Raw genomic sequence first — 19,576 nt, 5'->3', positions numbered from 1 at the left:
CCTCTCTGACTGGTTGAGCAGCCCCTGCTAGTCTGATGACATTCACTTCCAATCCCCCCACCCCACCCAGAAGTATGTTTCTGTCAGTGACTTATAATGGTGCAGAGCAGTCGCAACTGGAGCAGGTCGCTACAGGAACAATGGGATGGGTTGCAGCGCCTGCTAATGTGCAAGTGCCTTTGCTTTTTCACTCCTCTTTGTTAAAGTGCAATTGCGCTTTAAAACTCACTTTAAAGCGGGGGAAAGGGCTTGGAAGGCAGGGAGGAGACGGGACAGAGTGGGAAACTGGAGTGGAGCAGGAGGGGGAGAGGGAGGGGGGAATTAGCAAGCGGAGGCGGGGACACGGATGAGGTCATCAGACCCAACCCAGACTCCACCCAGCCATCAAGAAAATAATTCAGTTAGAGCTCAGTGGAAACAGCACAGAGCTCCAGGCTACAGTGATGATAAGCCGGGACTTTTAAGCACTGTGGAAACTGGAAAACGAGCAGATGCGATTGGGGAAACATCGCAACCAAGTTACAAGCCAGGTGAAACCGAAAACATGAAAACACACCCCAGTCTTGGGGGGTCACCTTATTGTCCTTGGTTCCTCTTTCATACCTTTTGCACCAAGACAGAGCAAAACTAGGCCCACACCAGCAGATGCTGGGTCAGGGTATGCTTGGGATAAAATCAGAAACTGGGATGCCCCTCATCATGTTTTAAGACCTACCTGGGCAAGTCCTTTTGGATATGCAAGGTAAGATTCAGAGAGAATGTTTCAAAGTTCGCAGACTGCAACATTTGTCACAGGATGTGCTGAAACCCACATAGCTATTGCACAGCAGTTTGCCCCCCTCATGTAAAATCAACAGCTTCCAGCCCCCAGACTAGAGCTGTCTAGATCTGGAATTTGATCTGTCTCAGATTTTCAGCAGCTCAGCACACTAACTTGGTTTTCTGCAATTGTGTTTGCAATGGAAGTGTGTTTGTTTCAAACTGACACAGCACAGTAGAGCTATACTTTCAAGGGCATATTCTGGGCAGGTAACTGTGGTCATATATTTTCCTGCTTTGCTTCTACCTCTCTTTCCAGGTGTACAGTAATGACTTTGTACCGTAGCTTTTGCTTCCCTGACAAATCTACAGAAATGTCTTCAGCAAGGGCAGGCAGGAGTCAGGGGGGCCAACATTCACAATGCAGGAGCTGTACTGTGGCTTCCCAATCATGCTCCTGGCCAAGGGGATGCTGACTGGCCACATGAGGGAGAATGAAAACCCTGAAATGTGTGTCAAGTTTTTTTGGGGGAAGGGTGGTGGCGGGAGAAGAGAATGGAAAGAGGGGCATTCGGAATCAGGTTCAGCACCCCAACAGAAATGAGATGGACTAAAATCCCATTTGGTGCCCAGACGAGGTATGTGGTCCTACTCCCAGTGCCACACATCAAGCTGGACAGCGAGCTAGAGGAGAGAACGTCAGGATGTGTCAGTCCCCCATCTGAGGAGGAGCAGTTCATGGGCTCGTGTGCAGAAGGAGCAAGGCCCTCAGGTTCTTCTGGAACTCAGACCCTGCCCTCCACCGAAACGTCTCTCAAGCGCTCAAGGGCTGCAAGGCTCCAAGGCGGCGGAGTGGGCAAAGCTGAGATGGTGATCTGGGCCTGCAGTGAAATATAGATACGGGATCAAGCTTTGTCATTTGCTGGCAGAACTCAAGTGCCACCTTGGAACTGCCCCCGAGCCCTGTAGACTTTGCTTCTGCCTTTGCCAGCTCTCCTCCCCTCGGAGGCCTACTTTCCAGCCACCTCTCACCAGCTGAGTTACCAGCTTCCACCACCTGCTGCCCCCTCCTCCCCTCCCCAGTCCTCAGTTGACTTCACCCACCAGCCACAACACCAGGCGACGTATCACATTTTTCTTCTCTTTCGCTACATAGGATGAGGGAAAACGCAGAAACTTTTTCACTCGTGTCCTTCTGATGTTGCAAGGAAGCTTTTTTTCTTTCATTCTTTTAGTCAAATAGCTGGACTTTGATCTCAACCAAAGCCACAAAATGCTGCTACCACCATTAAACATTGGCATTCCTAACGACGATGCAAGAAATCCAAATCTTCTCGCTTGACTGCAATATGCCATGTTTTTCCAAGGCACTTTTTTTTTTAGAAAAGCCTATGGTGCCTATTGTCTCTCTCCTTCAACGACAATTACACTGAGCATGTATTTTGTGCCCACTGTGAGTTGACGCTGTACCTGTTATAGAACCAATGCTGTACTTGCAAGCTACGGTGGTGGTGGTGAGGATGGCGCTGCTGCTCCCATCTCAGAGCTCAAGCTTCAAAAACACCTGTAATTCTTATCCAAATATTAGTTGCTTTATAGTGACAGCGACATGCAGCCCCACTTCTACCCAACACACACATCTGGAATGGGGTCCTTGAGCCTTTGACAAGGAGGTTTGCAGTCTACATTGGACGGACAAGACAGGGATGGCAGGAAGAAGCTGCATGAACAGGGTAGTATGAGATAGCCATGTAAGCAACTAAAGTGAGGCAAATGAGGGCTAGAACTCTCTGTCCTGGCCTTCAGTCATTGGCCTGATAAAAGATTCAATTTTCACATTTCTTTATGCCTTTTGCAATGACTTCTATACTAAAAAAAAAAGACTTTTATAATACATGTATAGGACATTTTTTGTCTGATCTGCATTAAGCTGCTCTAGAGAACAAATCAGGTTAAAAAGGAAAGAGTACCATATATTTTAACAGTATTTTTACAAAACAGAAGGGTTCTCTATAAAGAGGGCGGGTAAGGTGTGTGTGTTTGAAAAGGGAAACATATGCCCAGTGGAGTAAATTCAATTTAGCGAATCCATCAATCAAGCTTCTAACCATCAAATGTGAAGAACTTGAGAATATTTCAGTAGAGGGCACTCCAGACTGAGAAATCTATCCTTGCCAAATCCAGGCACTTTCACTCTGTGGTGCTTTAGAAGCTCCAGCACATGAATCTCTGTAATGCATACACAGGCCCTCTAACTCACGTTGATTGTCACTATATTATATCAGATGCATATAAATTTAAACAAAATGCAGGTGGCTGTGGCTAATTCAACCAAGAACCGCCCCTTTATTTTTAAAAAGTCCTTCTTTCGTCTTCATTAGTGTTGTAAACTAAAAAGCCCCCAAGGCAAAACTGCTTATTTCACACCTCTTTCCAGGCAGCTCATCTTTCAAACAATATTGTGATTTGGACTTGAAAATGCTCTGTCCTATCAGCAATTTCCCCCTCCTCCTTCTCTCTAGAGATTAATAAAATGTTTCAACATTTGTCCTCTCCTGTAAGCAGTTTCCCTTTGTACTTGAAAAGGCTGGCGTTAAATTAATAGGACTGAGTCCTCCCCATAAATCTGCACTTCTGCTCACAGGTGTGAGAACATGAAATGCTTTTATGTACCTAAGCAGAAGCAGAGAAATGTGCAGCAACAACATCCCTATCTTAGCTGGGTCAGCAACAGAGCCCTTGAACACACAAAGCATATGCAAACATATGGACATTAGTCCTTCTACTCTGTTGGACCATTTCGGTCCACCTTGTGCCAAATGACCAGGGAAAAATGGATGGATTGGCTGGCTGACTTTCTTTGGGGCCAGTGAGTAGGAGCGATGTTTAGAGTTTTTAAGCTGTAGTTTCAGTGAATACACAATTTTGTGCCAGCCTCGACTATTGGACCCGCCAGAAATGACTGAGCTCTGGCCCCTGGCTCCACACCCAGAACCTTTATAATCCCAGAACCCCTAGAAGTACCAGAATTTAACCCTCTTGCCTAATACTGCATGCTCTGACTAACAGCAGCCTTCCAAAGACTTAGGCAGAAATAACTCTTCCCCAGCCATGCTGCCTAGTCCCTTTCCAGAGATGCCAAAGCCTGGGACTAGAACTTCCCACATGCCAAGTGTGTGCTCCACCCCTGAGAGACGGCCCCTCTGAGTTACTCTGCACAAGGCACATCCCCTTGACCCAGTCAAGACCTGCATGTACAGCCCAACACCAGGGCTCTCCCAAGGCACAAACTGAGGTGGAGAAGTATCAGGGATGGGCCTTTCTACCATTGCTTCCAAATTATGAAATGAGCCCCCCCCCCCCGAGGTTTGCGAAAGCACAACTGTTGGCCTTTAAGTGGTTACATTGCTGTCCTGTACTCGCTCTGGTGTGACTGGCTTTGTAGCTCAGATTGAGTCCCAGCTTTCAAAAAGATGCAAGGCCTCCTTTGCTGAACTTTCAGACATCTGCTAGAGTCTAGGCGCTCTAATCTAGGGATTAGACCTGACAGACCGAGTGCCTGAGGAACTATGGACGGAGGTCCGTAACATTGTTCAGGAGGCAGCAACGAAATCCATCCCAAAGAAAAAGAAATGCAAGAAAGCAAAGTGGCTGTCTGGAGGCTTTACAAGTAGCTGAGGAAAGGAGGGAAGCGAAAAGCAAGGGAGAAAGGGGAAGATATATCAAACTGAATGCAGAGTTATAGAGAATAGCAAGGAGAGACAAGAAGGCCTTCTTAAATGAACAATGCAAAGAAATCGAGGAAAACAACAGAATGGGAAAGACTAGAGATCTCTTCAAGAAAATCGGAGATCTCAAGGGAACGTTTTGTGCATGATAAAGGACAAAGAAGGCAGGGACCTAACAGAAGCAGATGAGATTAAGAAGAGGTGGAAAGAATACACAGAAGAACTATACAGGAAAGATCTTAATGTCCCTGATAGCCATGAGAGTGCGGTCACTGAACTTGAGCCGGACATCCTAGAGAGTGAAGTCAAGTGGGCCTTAGGAAGCATTAGTAACAACAAAGCTAGCGGAGATGACAGTATTCCAGCTGAGCTATTTAAGATCCTAAAAGATGATGCTGTTAAAGTGCTGCACTCAATATGCCAACAAATTTGGAACACTCAACAGTGGCCACAAGACTGGAAAAGGTCAGTTTACATTCCAGTTCCAAAAAAGGGCAATGCCAAAGAGTGTTCAAACTACCGCACAATTGCGCTCATTTCACATGCCAGCAAGGTGATGCTCAAAATCCTACAAGCTAGGCTTCAGCAGCATGTGAACCGAGAACTACCGGAAGTACAAGCTGGGTTCCAAAGAGGCAGAGGAACTAGAGATCAAATCGCCAACATTCGCTGCATCATGAGGAAAGCAAGAGAATTCCAGAAAAACGTCTATTTCTGCTTCATTGACTACACTAAAGCCTTTGATTGTGTGGATCACAACAAACTGTGGCAAATTCTTAAAGTGATGGGAGTACCAGACCACCTTACCTGTTTCCTGAGAAACCTGTACGAGGGTCAAGAAGCAACAGTAAGAACCGGACATGGAACAACTGATTGGTTCAAAATTGGGAAAAGAGTACAACAAGGCTGCATACTGTCGCCCTGCTTATTTAACTTATATGCAGAGTACATCATGAGAAACGCCGGGTTGGATGAATCACAGGTTGGAATTAAAATTGCCAGGAGAATTATCAACAATCTCAGATACGCAGACGATACCACCCTAATGGCAGAAAGCGAAGACGATCTAAAGAGCCTCTTGTTGAGGTTGAAAGTGGAGAGTGCAAAAGCTGGTTTGAAACTCAACATTAAAAAAACTAAGATCATGGCATCTGGCCCCATCACTTCCTAGCAAATAGAAGGGGAAGAAATGGAAGCAGTGACAGATTTTACTTTCTTGGGCTCCAAGATCACCACAGACGGTGACTGTAGCCATGAAATTCAAAGACGCTTGCTCCTTGGGAGGAAAGCTATGGCAAACCTAGACAGCATAGTAAGAAGCAGAGACATCACCTTGCCGACAAAGGTCCGTCTAATCAAAGCTATGGTTTTCCCAGTAGTAACGTATGGCTGTGAGAGCTGGACTATAAGGAAGGCTGAGCACTGAAGAATCAATGCTTTCGAACTGTGGTGCTGGAGAAGACTCTTACGAGTCCCCTGGACTGCAAGGAGGTCAAATCAGTCCATCCTAAAGGAAATCAACCCTGACTGCTCATTGGAAGGACAGATACTGAAGGTGAAGCTCCAATATTTTGGCCACCTAATGCGAAGAGAAAAGTCACTGGAAAAGACCCTGATGCTGGGAAGGATTGAAGGCAAAAGGAGAAAGGGATGGCAGAGGATGAGATGGCTAGATAGCATCACTGATGAAATGAATATGAACTTGAGCATGCTCTGGGAGAGAGTGGAGGACAGGAAGGCCTGGCGTGCTATGGTCCATGGGGTCACGAAGAGTTGGACATGACTGAACGACTGAACAAGAGTCTAGGCAATGGGGCAAAGCAAGGGAGGAAAGTAAGATGTCTGTGTGCACACAGAGGTGTGTGTGTGTGTGTGTGTGTGCAGTGTCTTGGCAAACCACTATGCACATGCATTACATCTCACTTTCCCCCCTTGCATTGCCACTAGAAGATGTCTGAAAGCCCTTTGTGGATCCATACTGCACAGGGAATAAATCAACCCTTTTGAATTCACTACAAGAGCGGGTGGGTGGGTTTACTCGCCCTTTAACATGCAGAATGATCACATCTGATTAACGTAATGATTCTTCCTGCCTGGAACAAATTTATTCATTTTGCAGATGCTGAGCAATTTCACGACGCTTCCAGTCGCTCCAGGCTTTGATTGTGGCTGCAACTCTGTGCCAACCATCTCAGGATGGCCTTTGCTTTGGGATTCGAGGCCCTCAGAGGTTGCCAAGTGTGGATGTGCGGAATCAGCGAGCCTTGCACGCAGAGGCAGAGAATCCCCCAAATTCCCCAGCCCCTCACGGGTCTGTCGAGTTAGGCCAGCGGTGGGGAGGCAGCTCCAGCGTCACGGCACCGCCAGGGCTGCAGGCGCCACGGTGCGGCCCCACGGCCCCTTTTCTCGCGTGTGGGCGATGTTTGTGAGGGGCTGAGCTGCTTTCCAGCCAGATATTCTCACCCCCCCCCGCCTGCCCCTTCATTCCACTCCACCGGCTTCCTCCCCACAACCCCGGCGTGGCTGCGCACAGATCCCTGTTCAAGCAGGCCTCTCCCAGTCGCCAGCCTCCACGCCGCTCCTCGCCAACTGGGCCCGCGGCCAGAGGCGAGCCGGCGATGTGCTCCTCCACCCGCAGCCCGCTCCTCGGGCGGGCCGCTGCGGGGAGCCTACGCCGCCCGATGGCTGCCCGCTTGCGGGCTCTCGGCGAGAAGCGCGTCGCCGTCGCCCGCGCCCCTCCTCCGTCCCCGGCATTTGCGCGATCCCGGCCCGTTCAAAGCTCCCCGCTCTCCCCTCTCCCGGGCAGCTCCTCGGGGACGCGGGCGAGGGGCGGCGGCGCCCGGATGCCGAGCGCGGAGCCCGAGCCCAGAGGCCCCGCCCCGCCCCGCCCGGGCGACGGCGCGGCGAACTCGGGGGCGCCCGCCGCGCGCACGGGGCTCGCTCCCCGCCCTCCCCGGGCCAGCCCTCCTTCGCGAGCCGGCCTCGCCTGACCCGCCCGCCGGCCCCTGCGGGCAGTCAGCCTGGTTTTCTCCTGCGGCGGCCCGGCCCGGCCCGGCCCGGCCCGGCCCGCCTCCCCGCGAGCCCAGCCCCCGAGTCGGGCGCAGCGGGGCTGCCGCTCTGCGCGTGTTCGGCGGGCTGGGGCTCCCCACGACCTCCGCTGGTCACGCGCCCAGGCGAAGCCCCGCGAACCTCCCCGCTCGAGACGGGCCGGCGGCGGCGGGACTTTCGCCCTCGCATCTCCGCCCGGCTGCTGCTTGTTGCAAGAGGGGAACTTCGCTTTCGACTCGGAGTCTCGTTCGACCGGCCCGGGCTCAGGCTCCGACGCGACGCTCCGCACCAGCACCAGCACCGGGGGAAGCGTCTCGTGGAGAAGAGACGAGGGCGTGCCCTTGAGCATGTGCAGAGTGGCTTTTCCTAAACCGGCCTCCCTTCGCCGGAGCTTAGGGGGCAGGACTTCCCGGGCAGAAGGCGTGCCTTGCTCTGCGGCGTGAGCCCCGGCACCTCCGGCCGAGACTCTCCGGCTGCCAGGCAGACGCCTGCTACTCTCCTCCTCGCGGCGCGGGAACAGCTCGGCGCGAGCCCGGCACAGAGCGGGCGGCTCGGGAAGCGCCGCGGGCGGCTCTGCCCGCCCTTCTTCGGGCTTCGGACGGCGAAGGCAGGCGCGAGGATCGGGGGATCAGCGCCTTGGGCCCGGCAGCCGAGCCGGGCGTGGCAGGGAGGGCAGCGGCGGCTCCCGGGGCTTCCCCTCGCCTCGCCGCCGCCGCCGCCGGGGCAGTGCGATGTTCCCCGCTGCGCCTGGCGCAGGCAGCCCACAGTCGGACGCGCCCTCGCCGCCGCGCCGCGCCGCCGCCCGCGCCGCGCCGGAGGTGTAGCGGGCGCCGGAGCCCGAGCCGGGCTGGGCTCGGCCGCGCCTCGCGCGCCCGCCGCCCGCCCAGGATGCTGACCAGCTGCCGCCTCCCGCGCCCGCTCCTCCTGCTGCTGGCCCGCTCCTGCGCCGCCGCCGGACTCTTCTTCGGGCTCGTCTGGCTGCACTCCTGCCGCGGCATGCCCCATGTCATCCGCATCGGTGAGCGGCCGGCCGCGGAGCCTCGGCCACGGCGGGCTCGGGGGGGGGGCAGTCCGCTCGGGCGGCTCGCTGGCGTGCTTCCGGGGGCCGCCGGTTGTGAGCGGGGCTTCGGGGGCTCTCGGGTGCGGGGCGCTTGGTGAGCAGAGGGGCCAGACGGGCGGCGGTTCCCCGCCACCGCCGCTGCGGTTGCTCCTGCAGGGAGGATGAAACGCCGAGCAAAGCGGGGCTGCGTGCGTCGCTTCGGAGAAATGCGGGGATGCCCCGGCGCCCACTTGGGCCCTGGCGACGGTTGCGCCCCTTTTTGGAGGGGGCGCAGGACGGGTCAAGTGCGGCCACCGTGCAAAGGCGCCGCGAGCGCGCTTGTGTGTGGGGGGGCGAGTCTAAGAGCCAAGTGGCTGGACACCGGTGGCTTCTTGGGGGCTGGGATTGCCAGAACAAGTCAGCGCGGGGGGGGGGGGGGCTCCCCTCTCCTCTCCTCTTCAATAAGTAGTTTGGTTTGGAAACTTCTGCAGCAAAAGGTCAGTGAGGGAGCGGTGAGGAGGAGTTTCGCGCCCCCCCGCGCCCCCCGTCCCTTCCCGTTTGTGTTGGAGGCGAAGAGCTTTTGCATGGCGCAAAGTTGGGCAGGGTGGCCGCTCCTGCACCGTGCTTCGGCTCTGCTGAGGCCGCTGTTTCGGAGGGCCGCTGCCTGGGACGCTTCCGCGCCCTGGTCCAGCAAATGCTGCCCTGGAGGGCCCCTGCGGCCCACGGACCTGCCGAGGGAACGGCCGGCGCTCGGGTTCCCGGTCAGGGCTTGGTGCAGGAGAGAGGGTTGCATGCCAAGATTTGGGCTCGGAGGCTGCTTTCAGCAAGCCCTTGCTGCGCCTTGAGGGGGTCCTCCCCCCGGATTTGGACAGCCCCCTCCCCGTGTAGTCCCAGGTACTGTCTGGAGGCCGCTTGTCACATTTGAAATGGACCCTGGCAGACTGGGGCCTGCAGGACTCCCCCTCGCGTTATTAAAGAACTCTGGGCTCAGGCAAGGAAAAGCCCGGAGAGGAATGGCTGCCAATACTTTAACTTGTGACAAAGTGAACTGCAAAAGTCAGAAGACTCAGAACATGCTCTTGTGTCTTAATGAGAACAAAACAGATGAGCTGCCTCCCTCCCTTCCCAGTTGTTTTAATCTCAGTGGTTGCTCTGTGTTTGAATAGCTGCATTTGCTTTGACTTCACAAGTTATCACATAGGAGTTTATTGCATGGCACGGGGGGCGCAGGGATAGCTGATCAAATACAAAGCCGGTGCCTGTGGTGAAAAATTCTGCCTGATAATTAGCAGGAGGCACAGACATTGGGACGTTCTCCTGCAGGAGCCCAGCTGAAGAGAATGGGAGCTGCATAAGGGCATGAGTGCATTTGTATGTAATGGTGCCCACCAGATCGCTCTGCCTGAGGCAGCTGCCTCTGTGCACAGAGCAACTCTGGAGTTAGCTTTGTTCTCCTCTGGCACTGGGACAGCCAAACTATCTCCTATGGCACAGGGCCGTGGCCGCATCATCCAGTAGCAGTTTGTCAGAGTGGATATGTTTGGAGGGACAAGCTGCTGTGGAATTTCAGTGAATGCCCCCCCCCCCTTTTCTTCACTTTAGTGCATTCCGAACATCCATCCAGAAAGATGCTTTCCAAATAACGTATGACTGGGCCTTGACTTACTGGCAAATCAAAATTCTGTTGAGGCTTGTGTGTGTGTTCGCGTGCATGTTGCGGATCACAGTGGCCCTTGTCTGCTCTGACAGCCCTGTCACTTTATGGTTTTCTATGGCTCTCTCTGCATTGTGAGTTCCAGATTCTGCATTCGCAATGCAGCCCATACAGTGATGAAACTGTCCAGTCCATGTTGTTTTTCCAGCAATGCTCTGTGTTGTATATGAAACACAGCAGCATGCAAGAAAGATGGCTCTGGGGTGGCACTCTGTGCACATGAATCCCCCCCCCCCAGTTCATGGCGACCATAGTTTCTCAGCAGCCGTCTTTCAGCAAAGCCATCATAGGCTGAGCTGGTTGGCACCTGCTGAATTTGGCATGGATCCGGATTCAGCACTCAGTTGCAACTGGAAATGTTGCCGGGTTGCATCTGGTTGGCTCGCTTTGTGTTGGGATGGCTGAATGTCAACTTGGGCTGCTGGAAAACTTCACAGGGGCTAAGCTGCTGCTGTGACATGTATGTTGCCTGAGAAAGAGTCACCTGGGTGGCCCCAGTGGCCATCAACACACTTCAGTGGTTTCAGGGAGGTGGAGGGGATGTGGACTGAGAGGCCAACAGGCTTTACTCTGTGAAAGTTGCATTCATCGGGCTTCAGATGCCTTAGACAAAGGGGTTCAACGTGATTTTTAATGCATGTCCGCTGCAGAATTAACTGGGAAGAAAGAAGATCATTCATCTGAATATACTCCAAGTCTGGGCCCAGAGAAGCTATGTTACTTTCATTGACATTTTTGGCTAGTCTGTAGATTTAGCCTTGGTTGTAAACACAACTGAAGCATGTTGGCTCTGGCTGTTCGGTACTGTTGTGTTTGTGCCACTCTGCTTCCCTCTGGATACTTGAAATGACTGTTTAGGGGGATGCAGCTGGCCTCCACCTCCTATGGAGTGACATTTTCTAAGAGGTGAAAAGGCACCTAAAAAGGCTTTGTAGAGAGAACAGAGAAGATCTGGCTGTGAACAGCATTCTAGAGTCTACATTCTGCTTGGATGGATTATTTACAGAGAATCACTCAGGTGTGGCTGTGCCACTGCTGACTGTCAAGTGCACACCATCTCACCACGATATGCTGGAGAAAGAATAATTTCTTTAAATGTTGTTTTGTAAACCTGGCTTGTTGGGCTTTTCCTTTGGAGCTGGGTGCAAGGGCCTTGTGTTTTAATTTAAAAAAGATGTTAGAAAAACATTCACTCAAAACTATGTAAAAAAAATCTCCTTTGTACAATGCTAAATGAGAGAAGGGAGTTGAAAAGCCAGAATGACAAGAGAATTTGTAGCAGCCACAGCAATTTCAGGTTTAGATCAAAGTCAATAGAGCTTTCCAATGCTGTACTGTCATCTTTCCTTTTTAGGAATTCAGTGATGTCCTCCTCCCTGCATTCTTAATTTAATTTCATTGTCACTTTATGTTGACTTAAATCAGATTTTATAATAAACTGAGAGATAGAAAAGAGTTATAAAAATTAAGAAGCATGTTGGATTTCAAATGGATCTGCCTGGTTACAAGATATGATACTGGAAAAAGGATCGTAAGCAAAATGAGCTTGTGGTGAGTGTGCGTGCGTGCGTGCGTGCAGTTCTATGCACCAGTCTGAAGTAATGTTTTTTTTCTTGAAAATTTGTTTTTTCCCATTGAGAGAGAAAATATCTCAGTATTTTCTTCTGTTGACTCTGAGTTTTAAATAAACCAATGTAATCTGTATTACATGCAAACTAAGTAAGATGATTTTTTTCACTGGAACATCTTTAGGTTTTATACTGCAATTGTCTTGTAATTTTGAGCATAATATTTTTGGAGTGCAATTTATTATGCCTGGCACAAATGTAATTGCTGTCACAGGAATGAGGACTGCAAAACAGCACAGGGTAAATATGAAATAACCAAACTGACTTACATTTATTTATTTCATTTCATTTCATTTCATTTCAATACCGCCCAATAGCTGAAGCTCTCTGGGCGGTTCACAAAAATTAAAATGTAATAAAAATTACATGAATATTAGTTGGTGCAACTGAGGTGGCTTCTGATAGTTTGTAAATGCTACTGAATGAAGTACTGTTGTTTGTAATGAGTGAAGCAAACTCGTTCACCATTTTTCTTTAAGCACATTTCTTGCCTGCCTTTTTTCACCCCAACTACAGCAGCCTTTCCGAATGATGCAGAAAGCCTCAGTTTCCCCTAATGCCTCTTCACAGCCTAAGACATCACAGACATTTGGGAACAAGGCAAATGCCTTGCTAAAGGAGATGGCAAAGCCCTTTTAACTGTATTAAGCCTTCAGATGTTCATATTTTGATTACTGTACCAAATAAAATCATCTGATGGAAGCATCAATTAATATTCTGCCTTGTTGAAATAAGTCAAATATTTGCAAAAACTAAAAGGGGTGAAAAACTGAAATCAAATATACTGTGGATCTGGGTAAAAGCAAGACTTGCAAGAGGAGGGTCATGTTGTGGATCCTTGTATTTGTACAGGGCAAATACTGTCTATCCAGGGCATGGCCATGTTCCTAGGCGAGCCTTTGGTCACCTGTGCATGCTTTAGTGGCTTAGACCTGAATGGGAAAACTGGGTTGGGTGAAAGCACGGGAGCCGGCACAGCATGTTGCCAAAATGCAGCTCCAAGTAGCCCCGGAGTGTTCACACAGACAGCAGCCTTCTGTCTTTTCTGCCTAAAAGTGCTGTGTTGCTGGCTTGCTGATTTGTTCTGCAGACTGACTGTTGGAAAAGATGCTTCCTCTATTTGTGTATGCGGTTGTTACAATCCCAGCAAGGAGCGGGGTGGGCGATTTTGCCATTAGCATCGAAGGGAGCTGGGACGAGGGCCACAATTCTCATTTTGAAACAAATAGGCTGAAATAAGAGATGAGTTATGCTAATTTGTGACTGAAAAGAGGTTGTGCCATCAATTGTTTGGATAAAATGCAAGTAACACAGAAGGGAGGCATGTGGGCGGTTGTAGCTGCTGAAATAAAATAGTCCATTGATTATTTTATAGAAACGTGTTGTGAACAAATTCAATTCATAATTATGCTTCCTTGAGAGGTAGGCTTATTATTCCCAGGACTTATTATTCCATTTTCTTTTCTTTTTAGAAACGTTATTTTCCATCTACCCTCCCCTCAAGGGAATTTAACAGCTTTCCCCCTCTCCATACCCCCCAATAATAATTCCACTATTGAAGACTACAGTTTTCAATTGTGTCTGTTTGATATTGTTCTGTGATCCATGAGGGGCAAAAAAGATTCATTTATTATTTTGACTTGAATGCGATTAATAGCTTGGAGAAAATCTTGTTGGTGGGGGCTGGAGGCAGCGATAGAGGGTGCAAATAGGCTTCCAGATACCATGGAACTTGAGTTGAACAGGTGCAGATGCAAGTGTGTGTTGGGAGAGCCATCTCTGTTGTAAGTTGTCTGAAAATGAGAGGTCTTGGATAGCAAGCATTCCCCCTTCTATTGTGTAAAAACTATATCCTTAGTTCCTGGATGTTTTGTGCAAAGCCATTCCTGATTCTTCATGCAGGGACTGATCCTCCAAAGACTCGCTTGCTTGCTCAGTCTTTCTTGCAGTAGCTGCAGTCAGAACAAAGAAGCACTCCCAGATTTGGCCCACTATGAACCTGGATCAATGCCTTCAAAGAAAATAACTTGGCTCCCAATTTGTGGAAACATAATTGAAAATCAATGCTATTGAAAATGAAAGTGGTACGGAAATGTTTGCAAGATCAGAGGTGATCTTGCCAGGATAATTCCGCAGGATTAGGGTCCTGGGCCTGGGTGACTTAATAACTTCTCATCTGTGCAAGCAAGACCAGAATCTGTGGACAGCTCTCCTCCAAAGCAGTGATTTGATGTGTCACCACAGCCAAACGGGCCACAATGCCTGTCTCTGAGTTCGTGTCTCGGTGAGTGTAAAACAATGAGCGAAGAACCCTTGCGGCGTTGGCGGCTGTTGATGCGATAAAGCTTAGCTACACAGGAGCAGACACAAACTGAATGAAGATCAATATGTCCCCCCACCCCAACCCCACTTACTCTCCCTGCGCAAAGCAAATAGCTTCAGACAAGTGGTTTCTTGCCACCTGGGAATGGAACAACCAAGTTAGAAAACATTAACTTGAAGAACTGTCCCTGCCAGCTCAGAAATTCCAAATGCCTCTAAAAAAATCCTTTTAATCACAGAGATGGAAGCAAATGGAATGAAATAGAAGTCTGTTCATATTCAGCCCAGCTTAACAAGGGAAGCTGCAGGTTGGATCTGAAAATACCCCAATATGCATCCCAGCCCTTGGGGAAGTGGGAAGGGGAGAAGAATAATTTTGGGAGGACTAGTTAATATTGAAAATTCTGGAAACATTTGTCCCACAGAGTTCTGTATGCACATGCTAATATTTAGGGGTGCTGGTTACAAAGAGCCCCAAATACATTAGGGGGAAAATGTTGCAATGCTGAGTTTTGCCATATCTGCTTTCAAAATAGAAAAAGCAGAAATTCTGTATGCACATGCTAATATTTAGGGGTGCTGGTTACAAAGAGCCCCTCTAGAGGCAAAACAGTCAATGAAAAAGTATGTGCTGCCTTTGCAAGTATAGTAGCCAAGATTAAGGCCAGCACTTGTAAGTGTATCTGCATAGGAGAACTCTCTGTATGTATGTTGGTGCAGTGCTGAAAACTTATCCTACATTTTTTTTGACAATTCTCATTCAATTTGATAGCAAAGAAAATGCTTTTGAAACGAAATTCAAAGGGGAAGAAAATTTTGGAGAAATGTTCATGGGTTGGGTTTGCAGTTCTTGTTCATATTTTTCTGATGAGGTGGCCAAGGAGTGTCACAATTGTCCTGTCTTTCATTGTAAAGTCATCTCTCCAGCAGCCTGTAGTCTCCTTGGCTTCCCACACTTTGATTAAAGCCCAGGGAAGACACCATGAGGGAATTCCTCTCATAGGGCTTTTTTAGATCAGAAAGTGCAGGCAGCCTGGGGGGCTGCAGAGCAACGGAGAGACATGTAATAGAAAGAAAAACACACATGCAGCACCCTCAGCCACCTCACACCTCAAAACACCTCCAAAAGAAATTCAAAAGAAATTATAAAATGCCCTGAGAATGAGGCAGAAAAATGGAAGCCTCCTCTTTCACGGGAGAAGAAAATTTTCCGGAAATTGGCGGACAGATTTTGGCACAGCAGTCGCCCCACCGCTTCCCTGGATCTGGACACAAGACCAGCTACGCCTGCTACATGCCTGCTACGGCTTTCAGGGAAGCAGTGGTATTATAAGTATCTGCCTTGGAGACAAGATGTACCCACAGACACCCCTGAGAAAGTTAGTGTTTGGAAGATCCTCAGGAAGAAGCTGAACCCTGAAGAATGATAGTCAGAGCTGAGCCAAAATTTCTCAGAAAACATTTTTCTCAAAAACGTTCTGTGATTTTGCTTTTCTCCCCCCACCCACCTTAGATATAAAAGACCACTTCGCATAATTTTCTCCCAGTTTTCTTCATCTTTTTCTGATGTGGTGGCTGCCTTCTCTCTCCTCCCTGGAATGATGCCAGTATGGGGCACTGTGGAGGATGCAGAATTGGGATCAGGCTACAGAGCCTGTTGCCACTTGCAATAGCAATGCAACCCCCACACACACACACAACACCCCCCCCCCCCGTTGGAAAAGAGAAAGAAGTTGTGCTGCCCATGCCAATGGTGAGCTCTATCTGTGAGAAACTGTTGGGAGAATTTCTCCTTGTCCTTGTGGAATTGTTCACCCAATTTCTCTGCTTACGAATAGGGTGGAGAATTTTGAGAGGCCGTTCTTGCACAGCATATATATGTGAGCGTGAAATATTTTATGCCACTCCTCAGCCCAAAAAGGTTCCAGAGTGGCTTCCATATACGCAGTTAAAAAAGACAATCCCTGCCTGCAAGCTTACAATCTAAAATGACACAGCACACAAAGAAAAGGGGATGGGAAGGGAAGAGGGGGGAAATAGAGTCTTTCAGCAGGGCTGGTGGAATGGCCGTGCTCTCCCTCTCATCTCAGCCTGCTGGAGTGGCTGGTGGTGGTGTGAATGTCAATCCTACATAGTTTAAACTGTGCATAAGAATTGTACTGGAAAAGCTAGAAAGGTCATTTAGTGTCATGCATGAATATTCCTCGTCACCATTGACATTCTGGGCTCCGTGGTGTGCATATGTAAATTTTGCAGTGAAGCTCTTCCCAGGTAATGGAATTTTACCTGCCATCATGCAATAAGGAACCAAACCATTTGCCTTAGCATAAGCAAATCCCGCATCTACCCCATCCCCATTTATGGTTTTACTTTAGGGTTTTGAAACTACATAGAAATAAGGAGAACTGCTGTTTCTGACTTCTTTTTGCCACTCATGCTTCCTGCATTCTTTTTCACTTGATCCAGATCATGGCATGTGCTTTTAATTTCAGGTCACACAGTACCTGGTAATTTCTGTAGGTGGGAGGATGGTGGTGTAAACTGTGCAGCAGCAAGATGAATTTCAAGCTTGAGGGTCGATGCTACCTCTTTGTGGCAGGCAATCTAATTACTTAATCCCTGCTCTCATGAGAACCATGTACGCGATATTAAGGTCTGGTAATAGAACAGGAAACCACATTGTAGTTGACATGGGATTTGGAAAACCGAGAATTAGAAGTAGGGTGGGAGAGACCAGTTGTCGTTTTTTCAGAATCCAGCGGCTGCTTTGTCAAAGGGTGTATCGCTTCAGGAGCAGCTGCTTCATTCTCAGATGAAACCCACTGGGCTGGAAGTTGAAATTTTGAGGACTGTTTCTTAGCACAGGTACTGATGTAACTTCTGCTCTTCTGGGCAACTAATTTGGTGTGCTGTTTACCATTCTAAATATGGCAGGAGATCCATATTAAATCATTGCATTTCACTTGTTCTCTCGCACTTTGCACCTTTCTTTTCTATGGTTGCCTGTTAGCATGTTGTTCTCCCTTGAAGAAGTGCTCTGTAATAACTCTCTTTGACCTGACAATGTATTAGTAGTAGCTGACTTGCCCACCTGGCAGGCTAACTCACTTCATCTTGCCCTTTTTAACATGACAGCTCTTCAGCTCCTGTTACGTTAATGGTGCCAAATGAGAGGGGGCTGATCTGTTGCAAACTCCACCACAGGTGTTGAATGGCAGCTGGCGCATCAGTTGTGGATCGTCAGCAGAGGGCACTGCGTTCCGATGACACTTCAAATGTATCCTGATTTCCGCCCTCCCACCTGGACCTTTTAGCCTCTCTTTGCTGTTGCCGAATGATGCCTCTCGTGCTTGTAAATGAATGTGGCTAACTTCCATCCTCTCTCACAGTGTGTGGGGCTGCTGAACCAACATGCGTCCTGTTGTATCCTTATGGAGATATGCAGAAAAACCCGGCAGGCACAGAATGTGCTTAAATCCCGAATCTCCTGCTTGCTATTCTTCTGCACAGCACTGCGCAGCCTTTTTTGTATTCACGTTGGCAGAAAGGTTTCATGTAGGCAACTGCATGTGTTTCATTCCCTCCATTGTATTCCCAACCCCAAAAGACACGTTTCCCCCTCCTCCTTATAACTGATCAGAATCCTGGGACACCAAAATAAAATCCATCATGAGAGAGGAACTAGGTGCAATTCAGAGACTGAAAAAGGATGCTAACACTTCTGACTGCAGGCGAGGTTGCCAGAGGGCTGTTGCTGATAGCAAAGGTGAGGTTTCTTGCTAACATTCTTTGTATGGAGGCCATGTGGCATATCGCCTCCAGACTTTGGTGTCTTTGAAAGCGAATGTCCCCTTTCCTGCTCTCCAAGCTATGTGTGTTTCTCAACCCATAGACTCTAAAGGCTGGCTCACACAATATGTTTTCCTGAGTGTGTCCCATTCACGTGGATGATTCCCCTCCATGTGGTTTTGTGCATGTGAAGGAGGGGTCTGGCTGGCAAGGTTCAAGGGATGCTGATCGTTCACTAGCCTTAACTAATTCAGATGAGCAGCTGATGTGGTGGCTGAGCTGGTGAATGCAGTACACATTGGTTGTTGTGCATTTTGGATGGCATGGTGACAATTTCAGTGGTTTTGTGAATCAGTCGCTTGGTGAGGACAGAGCTTACCATTCCATGGCTCTCTCTGCAGTCCAAAAGTGTATTCTAGGATATGGGGTGTGGTGGTTGTGGCAGGTGAGGCTGTGGCTGGGGGAGCTGTACCCAATTACACCCCTGAGGCTGAGCATGTATTCTGTTACCTAGGTTTCCTGAGGTCAGCTGCTGGATCTGGAAGCTGGTACTGGCTCTGATGCTCTGTTGGGAGCCAGGGCAAGTGGAGCTGGAAGCACAGCAGGCAGAGTCCTGTTCAGTTGACCTGGCAAGGGCAGAAGGCCAGGATCAGGCCCAGCCAATCCAGGGGCGTTGTGCTGCCTGCCAATCACAGAGGCTAATGATGCACACCCTTATTTCCCTCTCTGCCTGAAGAGGGGGGTTCTGAGATCTGAGTGCACACAAGACTCCTTGGTAGCTAACTAGGTGAGGTCCCTGCCACAGGAAACGAAGTTCTTGAGTGAAGACCTGGGCATCCCAGGCAGCTGTGACCAGGCGGGAGACTCAGATGGCTGGTGGCCATCATGTAAAATGGAATCCTCCAAGGGTGATGTTGCCATCTCTGCTGGTCACCTGCTTTTGGCCTTCATGGAGTGAAATATTGTCCGCATTTGGATGCCACTTTCTCTGATCCTTCAAATTCGTGCTGGATCTGGCTTGCAACACTGGTTTGGAGGAATTGCTCAAACCACAGTTTGCCAGTTTGGATGCTGAGGTCTTTTATTATGCTGAGTACTGGATAGGGCCAAATAGGGGAGGATAGAACATGTGCCTATACAGTTCATTGCTAATCCGCCAAACCATGGCTTTTGAGAACTGGAGGATGTGAGTGTCAGCACCCCATGTGCCAGATGCCCCAATCTTACCCCTCACTTCAATGAGAGCGAGAGCGGACCCTTGTGAAAGCAGCACTGTGATGCCACACCCAGCATTCTGTCTGTGTTAGGCCACAAGGACCACTCTCTGTTGCTTCTGTCTTTGCAGGTGGCAGCATGCTGCAGAGAGGTCTGTGGCAGACTCTAAGTGAAGTTTGAATGCAGCCAGTAAGAGGGACGAAACTGACAACTTTATGGAAAGTTGTCAATCCCTGTGGGGAGCCGTTGTTTTTACTGGGTTACATAGTGAGTTCTGTTTGCAGAGTTTGGGATGTCTACCCTTGTCAAGTGCACAGGTGCATATGAGGTTGAG

At 49.5% G+C, this 19,576-nt stretch overlaps 1 protein-coding gene across 1 annotated transcript in view; it reads left to right on the top strand.

Annotated features, from left to right (window-relative positions):
* Positions 1-7,381: 7,381 nt before the first annotated feature.
* Positions 7,382-19,576, top strand: part of GRIK3 (glutamate ionotropic receptor kainate type subunit 3) — a 335,350-nt gene continuing 323,155 nt past the window's right edge. The window contains exon 1 of the mRNA XM_084816223.1: positions 7,382-8,553. Within this exon, the coding sequence (XP_084672349.1) occupies positions 8,424-8,553 (130 nt within the window). The 5' untranslated portion in view covers positions 7,382-8,423. The remainder of the gene's footprint in view (positions 8,554-19,576) is intronic.

Source organism: Heloderma suspectum, chromosome 10, assembly GCF_057233095.1.
Source record: "Heloderma suspectum isolate Gila_16-S chromosome 10, 16-S_ref, whole genome shotgun sequence".
NCBI lineage: Eukaryota > Metazoa > Chordata > Lepidosauria > Squamata > Helodermatidae > Heloderma > Heloderma suspectum.
Note: the sequence above shows the minus strand (reverse complement) of the source record. Positions and strands in the feature narration are given on the sequence as shown.